Source organism: Haliotis asinina, chromosome 13, assembly GCF_037392515.1.
Source record: "Haliotis asinina isolate JCU_RB_2024 chromosome 13, JCU_Hal_asi_v2, whole genome shotgun sequence".
NCBI classification, from domain to species: Eukaryota; Metazoa; Mollusca; class Gastropoda; order Lepetellida; family Haliotidae; genus Haliotis; species Haliotis asinina.
The window spans coordinates 17,773,105-17,783,869 of record NC_090292.1 but is presented as its reverse complement, the minus strand read 5'-3'; the positions used below and the strand labels follow the sequence as shown (position 1 = coordinate 17,783,869).

The window sequence follows — 10,765 nt, the reverse complement described above, 5'->3', positions numbered from 1 at the left end:
ATGTGGACAAGAACGAGACTGGTGCTTCTGGCCTTGATGGCAATATTACACATTACTTTGACTCAGAAAGTGTCAACTCTAAATGGCCCGCTTCTAGGACAACGTCTGTCAGTGTTGGACAAGTCCCTTGACGTATTCTATGGAATCCCATATGCTAAGCCTCCTGTAGGTGATCTACGCTTCAAGCATCCTCAGCCTTCAGAGTCATGGGGACCGGAAGTTAGAGATGCACGAAAACCGACGCCGTCCTGCTTCCAACCTGGAGATATTCTTAGTGCTGGTGAGAAACACAGACAGATACCCAACGATTACAGCGAAGACTGCCTTCATCTTACAGTGTGGTCGCCATCAGACAATGGTGGCAATCTGGCAGTAATGGTCTGGATCCACGGTGGAGGTTTTTTAGTGGATCTACACGAATGCCACTATATGAAGGAAAATACCTTGCAACAGAGAATGACGTCATCGTTGTATCAATGAATTACAGACTGGGGCCTTTAGGTTTCAGCTACCTTGGACCAGATACAATCCCTGGCAACATGGGCTTGATGGATCAACGACTGGCCTTACAGTGGGTCAGAAACAATATTGCCAACTTTGGTGGAGATCCATCTCGAGTGACCATATTTGGAGAAAGTGCTGGAGGTGCCTGTGTGGGTCACCACCTGGTGTCACCTCTGTCTCGTGACCTGTTTGACAGAGCGATCATGCAGAGTGGGACCGTCCATTGCCCTTGGGCTTACAACACACCCAAGACAGCAAAAGTAAAAATAAAGAAGTTTGCGGATCATCTTGAATGTCCTTCATCTTCGACTGATGCAGATATCTATTACTGCTTGAAGACTGCAGATTCTCGCGTTATGGTAGACATTCAGCTTAGGGATATATTTTATGAAGGTCTTGCATTTGTTCCAGTTGTGGATGGGTACTTCCTTCCCGATGACCCCCAAAGTCTTCTGTCCACTGGATCCATGAAACAGACCAGTGCATTACACGGGTTCACGGGACACGAGAATACACTGTTTTTGGCAATGTCGTTGAAGCAAATGAGAAACGTTTCCACATTACCCGAAACATTGATTTTAAGTGATCGAGAGTATGAAAGTCTTCTTTCCTTTGACTTTGTTGGCGGTAGGGGAATTGAAGATCCTATTCGCCTGTTTTACAAAAGTCAGAAAGCACCTTTAAAAGACACTGACTACTTTGATGCCGTGACTCACATAACTTCGGACAGGAATTTCAAGTGTCCCCATCTTGAGTTTGACAGATTGTACTCTCCTGCTAACCCTACCTACGTGTACAGTTTTAATCACCGACTATCAGTTAGTCCGTATCCACAGTGGATAGGAGCAGCCCACTGGTACGAGCTTGACTTTATGTTTGGTTGGGTTCTGGAAATGTCTCTCGGAAAGTCTCTGGGGTGTACAGAGGAGGAGATGGAACTCAGCAGGACCATCATGACCTACTGGACCAACTTTGCCAAGTCAGGGTGAGTGAGTGATCTCAAGATAACTTACGTTATATCGAGCCACAGGTTCATAGTTTTGTAACATATGAGTGAGTAGGTGTACGATCCCTCACTCGGTCGTATATTGTCCATGTATATGTACATTTCTTGCCAGCTCAAATGTATTCTCAGAAGTCAGGTTCTCATTGAGACCTTTTAAACCTGAAAATAAAATATTTATGCCTGCAGTGATATAGTGACGGTGAGCCAGCCAAGTGATGACGGTTTTCGATCTTCAAGCAGAGTAACATGTCCTACTCCCAACCTGTACAATGTCAGAAGCCTTAATTGATGACCGCAACCGTTTTCCTGAATGTGTCAAAAACATATTCGTTGTCATTTCAAATGATCCTAAACATGTCAAAGAAAACGTTCAAGATATTTGAAGTTATATCTGTTTGACAGGGACCCGAACTCTCCTGTTCCCGTCAAGGTGAATTGGCCAGCCTCTGACAACACTGTTCTCTCCTACATGGCACTTGACGTGGGCTTCAAATTAGCAGCAGGACACGGTGTAGTCCACCACGAATGTGTCTTCATCAACCGGATTCTACCTTTGATTTCTACAGGTGATTTTGTTTCTTACGTTCAAACAAAGTATTGTTTTTGAAGTCATTGTTCAGCCTTGTGTCATGACATCTTGTTCATAAAAAGCTTTTCGCTCAAGTCATGTACCTTGTAAATGGTACTCTCGCTGATAGATATATGTTTCATTACAAAAAGGCACGTTTGTTTGCAACTAGATGACAAAACCCCCTCAATAACACTCCTTGTCGCTGTGGATGTTACACTGAACTGTAGCAAGACAAACAATGCATTCATTTGATGATTTTCAGATCCACCGGAAGGACAGGAGTACTGCACAAAAGGATGATATGTCAACATCACAGTAATCAGGACCCGAGGGACATAAATGCCGTTATCATCACTGAAGCTGCTTTAAAGTGTAACGGGTATTCAAAGCCCAATGGAGTTCGGCAGGGGAGCAGTCCTTACAGACACCGAAAGTCTGCCTGCGTGGATGTTGTGCTATGTAAACCAATTCCTCTCATGGCAATAAAGTAGAGTATATCTTACCTTATCTTTGCACTCCTGTGGCATCTGTCTACAGCCACCACCTCTACAACCCCAAACATACATCTCAAGTACGCCATTGGGTTAATACTGTGATTGTGTTTGATATTCCTCACAGTTCAACTTCAGGACGTCAATTCGTACATGTGCCTACATTATATACTCAGAAACTTCAAAAGGTAAATCAACTACACGGACAGGTTACTTGTTACAATAGTTATTAACTCTGAAAAGTTATCGCCTTAACCTCGCCCCTATTTACCTCTCAAGTACGCTATGGAACTATGCCACGGTACTCGATTCTACGTCATGGAGTCTACAGTTACTTTTGCCTACATTATATAATGCGAGAATTCAAGTGAACTCGCATCGGTGCCTACATTATGTACACAGAGAGGTCAACAAGTATTTGTGCCTACATTTATATCGTGCTAAGTCAACATGTTTATGTACCTACATGATATAATGAGAGACGTCAACAAGAATCAGTGCCTACATAATATATCCTGAGAAGTCAATATGTAGATGTGCCTACATTATATAATTAGAGAAGTAAACAAGTATCTGTGCCTACATTAAATTTTCAGAGAAGTCAACAAGTACTTGTGTCTACATTATATAATCAGAGTATTCAACAAGTGTCTCTGCCTACATGAAATATCCTGATAGGTCAACAAGTATATGTGCCTACACTATATTATCAGAGAAGTCAACATATATGTGTGCATACATTATATCAATCAGTCAGTCAATCAATCAATCAATCAATCAATCAATCGATCGATCGATCGATCGATCCATCCATCCATCCAGCCTGCCAGCCAGCCAGCCAGCCAGCCAGCCAGCCAGTCAACTTCAAATGCTCATCTGGTTAATATTCTAGGTCACTCACAAAGCAACATAAACACCTTCATATGCCCATCTGTTTATTGTGCAGCAGTATGCTGACATGGATAATATAGTACAGCGAGAGGGACAGTCTCGACGATTATCATTATCCAGCGATCACTGATGAGACAGAAGGTATACAAGTAAATCAGGTCGACTACATATCATCGTTCTCAATCTGGGTTTATACTTTTGTGTCGATGGGAATCACGTTGTATGCGTTCTGTCTCACTCTGTGATTTCCTCCGTGTTGTACAAGGTTACAGCTTTCCATATTTCAGAGGCCCGTTGTTTCGAATTACGTCAAAAATATTCACGCCATATTCCCTCTGTAAAGAGAAATGAAATAAAATCATCCAGTGGAATCACACGGGTACTCGCTCCTGTTTAAATAACCCTTAATTATCCAGTGTAACACTAGTTATTGGGGCTGTGTACTCGCAAATAAACTCTTTATATGTTGAAATAATCCCACAACGCTTTGTTATATACTGACGGCCGCGGTATTCGACAGTAAGTAGTACTGACTGTACATACAGAGGCTATCTTCTACACATAAAGGCCAGAAAAAACAAATGATATGGTTCTGATAACATCCTTCAAAAATATGGTTGGATAGTCAGCGACTCATTTTTATATACAATGCATGACACTCATATTATCCTGCTTTGTCAATTAATGACGATGGGTGACATTCGGGGTGAATGGAAGCCTATGCGCGTTGTATCTTAAACCACTGAAATAAAGACAGAAAGTAAGACATATCTTTACTCAGTCTACCGGTTCTTAGAATAGCATATTGTAATACGCACGCGATGCCTCATACGAAGTTCAGACATCAATGAGGTAGGCAGCATTGCAGGTCAACTAGGGGTGTTTCCTACAAGCAGCACATCCTGCTCGCGGTCGGAGTACTTTGGTACATCCTGTTCACAGCGATGCTAACACAGACAGTCTCAATACCTGTCTGACTGAGAATGTAACTGTACTTTGGTACATCCTGTTCACAGCGATGCTAACACAAACAGTCGGAATACCAGTCTGACTGAGAATGTAACTGTACTTTGGTACATCCTGTTCACAGCGATGCTAACACAGACAGTCGGAATACCAATCTGACTGAGAATGTAACTGTACTTTGGTACATCCTGTTCACAGCGATCCTAACACAAACAGTCGGAATACCAGTCTGACTGAGAATGTAACTGTACTTAGGTACATCCTGTTCACAGCGATCCTAACACAGACAGTCTCAATACCTGTCTGACTGAGAATGTAACTGTACTTTGGTACATCCTGTTCACAGCGATCCTAACACAGACAGTCTCAATACCTGTCTGACGGAGAATGTAACTGTACTTTGGTACATCCTGTTCACAGCGATCCTAACACAAACAGTCGGAATACCAGTCTGACTGAGAATGTAACTGTACTTTGGTACATCCTGTTCACAGCGATCCTAACACAAACAGTCGGAATACCAGTCTGACTGAGAATGTAACTGTACTTAGGTACATCCTGTTCACAGCGATCCTAACACAAACAGTCGGAATACCAGTCTGACTGAGAATGTAACTGTACTTAGGTACATACTGTTCACGATCGCCCAAACACAGACAGTCGGAATATCAGAATGACTAAAAATGTAATTGTAAACATATGCAGTCAGTCACTGGATTGTGTGGTCAAGAATCGGTTATTTACAGACTACTGACATATTGTTGGGACGTAAAACATCAAACAAACAAACAAACAAACACATTTAGCGTCAGTACTCACATGCCGTCAAAATTCGTGTATTTTAAGATTTACCTGGGAAAAGTTCAGAGGTGGGCATGTTGAAGGAGGTACGAACACAGAGTCATCAAAGTCGGTAGTGAATGACCCCCAGCCAGACGAGATCAGGAAGTCCACTGTAGAGACCAAATAATGGATAATATAACACGTCAATGCAACTTAAACCTCCCTTCCTCGGTTTACACTCTCTTCCCCCCGCCCCTCCCCCCTTCAAAGTGTACTGGGGCGGTTGGGTAGCCCAACCGTGGATGAAGCGTTCGCTGGTCACGACGAAGAAGCCCTGTGTGAAACCTCACTCACTCTCCCAGCCTACCCCAACGCACGCAAGGTGACCGTAACTCCCACACTTAAATATATACTTACGATCGTCTTTGCGCCAAGGTTATCGTAACTCACTCACTTTAACATAGGCTTACTATAGTCGTAGCTGTAAGGTGATCGTAACTCACACACTTCAACATACACTTGTCAGTTGTGTTAAACAACGACGACGATGAAGACAAGACAAAGACAAAAGGAAGACAAGAGGAAGAACAACAAATGACAATACTATACACGCACACATACACCGGTCACCTCCCCAGTACGTTAACTGGAGTTACGTCATGACGTACTTACGTTTACCGAGACCAAAGTTAACGCCTTGTAACGGTATGCAGGCATCACTGACAAGGTAAAGATGGCCGACTTTGCCGTCATCCGGCCCCAACTCGTTGTAGTATTCATGTGCTGTCAAAGAATTGTCTCCATACCCCAGTTTTATGTCGTACAAATACTGAGAAGAGTCTGAAAATATCATGAATGGAGAATTATTAATCACGCCTACAAGAAGGACTTATGGCATGGGTATGATTTATCGTAAAACCAGAAACATGATGATCGCTTTGACACATGTCATCGTATACCAATGGCGTAGATGCTCATGATGTCAATCACTGGATTGTCTGGCTCAGACTTAATTATTGACAGTCCGACGCCATATAGCTTAATATTGCGGCATTATATAACACACAAACCGAGTGTTTCTTTACGATTCAAACTGAACGATTTAATGACCTCATTAGAATATGCATAAAGTTCATGTTCAGTGGAGTTTATGGTACCGCCATGAGCTTTATCCTGGCACTCACTCACTCTTTGCAGTAAACCAGCTGCTTGTGGGTTGGTCCATATTTTACTACCACGCTCATCAAGTAAGTATTTGACAACATGAACATCGACCACGCATTGAGCTACGACGATTACCCATTCTCTCGCCTCTTACATCAAACTTGGATTACTAATCCCCTGAACTCTCTAAAGCCACATTAACTAGACTGAAAACAGTCGTGGAAACACAAGAAAAGAATCACCATTGAATTAACATTTTTATTTGTGTTATATTTAACTATCAAAAACATTATATTTTGACTGGACGTTTGTATCCTCTTGGGCGGCAAAAACCAGAAAACCAGGATTCTGGGTTCGATCCTCAATGCTTTTTCTGGTCTCTCATCGACACGACACGTATATGGTGAAAGTCATGACGTAATATAACGGCACGGGTCACGTTTGGGTTCAAATGAGAACGATGAATGATAAAATATATCGAAATAAGGATAAGGGCACAAAAACATAAAGAAGACACAACCTCTGTACCCTCCAGGATCTGAAATCTGACGTTATTTGATCGATCACGGAAACAGCTCTTCGTTACACTCCACTACTGAGTCTAACAAAACCTTATGGGAGGTTGCGTCATGTAACCTTTGAGATTGACCAACCAGAACACAGTTTACCAAATCGCGAAAGTGCACATTCGCACATACCTTTTGAACTTTTTATCTCGAAGAGGTTCGTAACCAAACGATTCCGAATGCTATTTAGCGTACGCTTGTTTCCGGGTGATGTACACGGCGTACGTACTGCCATGACAACGAAGAGTAAACAGTCGCTGAAAATAGTGTTTTTGGAAATATTCAAGGATGTTATCTTGAGGAAATATTAGCTAATGGTAACCATGTCAACAGAAACCCCAAAGCGTATATACTGCAGGTCAAATAACTGTGTTATATGCGGATTTTCGTCTGTTGGGAGATCTGTTTCAGTGACCTGAATATTTTGAAAGTCCCTCCGATCCCTAAATAGTAGCCGTTGTCTCATTGGTTAAATCTATTTAACCGTCCCGCGTTTGATTGGACGATCATTGGTCGCTTAAGGGTTAACTGACGCGACCTTCTACTAGGTTTTGTTAGCCTCAGTGGCGGGGTGTTTACTTAGACTGTTCTTTAAGAAATCATGTAATACTGTGTTGTTTTCACGCTTCACACCGAGGGGTGACAAAAGGCTGGTGGAACAACTTCGTCTCGCACTTCAGGTGTAACTCAGCGCAACTACAGTCTGTTTTCAGAGAAAACGTAGCTATGAATTTCACTTTTAACAAAACCGTAAAACGAATAAAGTGAAATTAAGATCTCGAATCGTCATAATTTTACCTTACCAACTGAACACATAAATCTCAAAATTTTATTCAACTCAGGATACAAGCTGTTTATCTAACTGTCATAAATTTCACGCAAAGAAAGGATAGCGATTTTCTTTTGTGCTTTAAGTGAAATTCATGAGATGGGTGATGAAACCACGTGACACTTCACCAACAAAACTCCGATAAAATACACTGAAAAAAAAATAAACAAAAAAAAAAGTACCACCAGCGAAATCCGACCAGTTAAACTATGCTGATGCTTTTACTAAATATCATCAATTCAAAAGACGGTACCAGTCGTTTGAACGTCTAACATTTTCATACTGCCATTTCTAATTGTACAGAAGTAACATTTAAAACAGTGATATTTCCAGTTAGCCAGATGAAATCTGCTGGTGAGACTAACCATTAGTGAGAGTGTGAGTGAGTGAGTTAATAACCATTAGACGATCACTGCAAGATGTGACACCAATACCACATCATGATACCCACTCACTCACTCACTCATGCCGATCGGTCGGTGTACGGGGCAAAAATAAATCCACTAAGAAGGTATTTAATCAACTACCTGTGCAGAATCTACGGAACGGTTTGTCAAAGTTGTGTACAGTGCAGGCGTTGGTTTTAAGGTTGATGACGTAGAGTCGCTTCTGAAAAGACAAATGGGGAATGGAGTAAGACGGGAACAAGTCATCTTGCATTTGGACTACTTCCATCAGTCGCCTCCAACCTTTAGGAATATCCGTCACAACTCTTCTCTTTCCGTAACCTACAACAACATTCGTCACAGCTCGTCTCTTTCCGTAACCTACAACAACATTCGTCACCACTCGCCAGCTTCCGTAACCTACATCTTTCGTCACCACTAGCCAGTTTCCGTAAAACTGTCCAAACATTCGCAATCATTTATACCCTTCCGTAAACTACAACAACATTCTTGAGCACTGGCCCCTTTAATCTCAGTGAGCTACAACAACATTTGTCACCATTCGCCCCTTTCCGCAATCATACAGAAGACTTGCACAGGGAGTGAAGGCAGTGTGTACAAATACGACAAATCAATGAGAATGCGCATGACCTTAAGATCAAAAACCTTTAGGATTTTGTGATGTTACAAATTTGTCTTATCGAAAAATATATACTAGATACATTTAGTTGTGTTCAAGCATACACACCAACTAAATTCCAATGCGTTTTAAATAACATAAAATACGTGTAATATATAATAAACATGATGTATGGAGGTATATACTTCCATCATATCAACTGAATAAGTACCTTGTGCCCGTATGCGCTTAGATGGACGCGAAAATAGTACGAGAGGCACTAGTCGCTATTCGGTATGTCCCGAAATATTATATGTTGGCCACGAATGCCCGCTCTCCCGAACAGCGTTTAAGCTTATCACGCGACTAGATATAGCGGTAGTTTACCTGAACAGAGCGCTGAAATAGTTTTTAGACAGAACATATCTAACTATTTTTATGACTAGTTTTTCCCAGCAACCAGTAACCTTGAATGTATACACTAACATGAGCGCATATCCAGGCAAGCAATATAACACCAAGCGGCGTTATACGTCTGTGAGTGGCACGTTATAAGTTGTGAAGACGAAAACCATCCTCTAAGTTATAATGAGTGCGACGTTTCGGTGTAGGTACTAACACGTTTTGATGCCAACTAGTTACTGACGCTTTTAGTATCTACGCCGAAAGGTCGCAATTTCACCATTGCTCAAACCAACATGCCTTCCTCATGTAGATATCTACTTACAATCTTGGACCTAAAATGTTACATTTACTTACATTTTTGTGATCTGAGATAATCTTTACACCATTCTTTTCGCCCTCTGCAGCATACTTGATAACTTCGGCGCTTCGCTCAGAGGCAGTATCGTGGTAGATCTTCGACAATCCCTATAACATAGCAGGTAGCAACAAATGTCTTTATATGCACTCAACAATACACCAGCTACATGGCGGCGTTTTGTAAACACTCGCGTCAGGACCAGACAATCCAGTGATCAACGGCATAAGCATTGGTCTAGGCAAATGGGATATGACGATACGTGCACCAAGTCAGTCTCCTCTTACGAAAAGCATGGTCTGTTGATGAGCAATTCTAACCCGGGTCTTCGAGGGTAAAGAGTATAGGTAGACTGTGAAATACAGTAGCACGTGCCAGTCACACCCGTCCCACAATCAACTTGTTGGAATGATGTTTAGGTTATATTTCAGGGCCTACAGGACTTCAAACATAGAACTAAAGGTTTCTTGAACGCCTAAAATACTCCCCCACCGATCCCCACCCCCTCGCACGCACTTACCCTGGCACTGTGTAAACAAATTCCAATGCATACATCTTCCTCTACCATGGAACACATTAGTATGAACTTTGAATTCGAGCACATAGCTATAGTGTCATAGGATCCTGCCACATCAAGGGGACAAGACTTACCACTTGAGTTTTGGGAGAGCCCTTGATCAACTCCAGCCCTGCCTTCAGTTGGTAGGCGCTCCACCTGTCAGGTGCACAACACCCATTTGTAGCGACTACCACAACAGCTAGCACGGCCCACAACAACATCGTTGAGAGTTTTGGGGTGACTGGAAAACCAGTGCCGATAGAAGCACTTTATACAACGCAAGCATAGGGGGAGCTCTCAACTGCTCGATTTGGTCATTTTTTTATATCTTTGGTATCCTGACACAAACATACGTATATTTCTGATTTTGTATTACTCCTAACCGCCTTCCATCATATTTGTTCTACGCATGAAGCTGTTTCTTTTCTGGTGATGACCCGTGAAGGTCCGGGGTAGAATAGGCCATCAGCAACCCATCCTTGCTATAAAAGGCGACTATGCTTGTCGTAAGAGGCGACTAACGGGATCGGGTGGTCAAGCTCGCCGACTTGGTTGACACATGTCATCGGTTCCCAGTTGCGCAGATAGATGCTCATGCTGTTGGGCAACGGATTGTCTGGTCCTGACTCGATTATTTTACAAACCGACGCCATATAGCTGGAATATTGCT

The 10,765-nt window shown here is 42.3% G+C and overlaps 1 protein-coding gene and 1 pseudogene across 1 annotated transcript; one reads left to right on the top strand and one right to left on the bottom strand.

The window, feature by feature from the left end:
• LOC137260273 (cholinesterase-like) lies at window positions 1–2,381 on the top strand (annotated as a pseudogene).
• A 1,113-nt stretch (window positions 2,382–3,494) lies between these two features.
• LOC137260485 (uncharacterized) lies at window positions 3,495–10,407 on the bottom strand. The gene is made up of 6 exons (XM_067798154.1): window positions 10,188–10,407; window positions 9,536–9,646; window positions 8,299–8,380; window positions 5,885–6,052; window positions 5,282–5,382; window positions 3,495–3,798 (listed from the first exon to the last, which is right to left on the bottom strand). The coding sequence occupies exons 1-6, from the start codon at window positions 10,314–10,316 to the stop codon at window positions 3,730–3,732; spliced, it is 660 nt and encodes a 219-aa protein (XP_067654255.1). The 5' UTR covers window positions 10,317–10,407; the 3' UTR covers window positions 3,495–3,729.
• Window positions 10,408–10,765: the final 358 nt, after the last annotated feature.

Excerpts from the sequence above, each read along its gene's own strand:
- LOC137260485 (XM_067798154.1), bottom strand. The coding sequence starts at position 10,316 with ATGTTGTTGTGGGCCGTGCTAGCTGTTGTGGTAGTCGCTACAAATGGG. Across the intron at positions 8,381-9,535 it reads TTATCTCAGATCACAAAAAT|AAGCGACTCTACGTCATCAA; the intron begins GTAAGTAAATGT and ends TTGTCTTTTCAG. Across the intron at positions 6,053-8,298 it reads GTTCCGTAGATTCTGCACAG|ACTCTTCTCAGTATTTGTAC; the intron begins GTAGTTGATTAA and ends TGATATTTTCAG.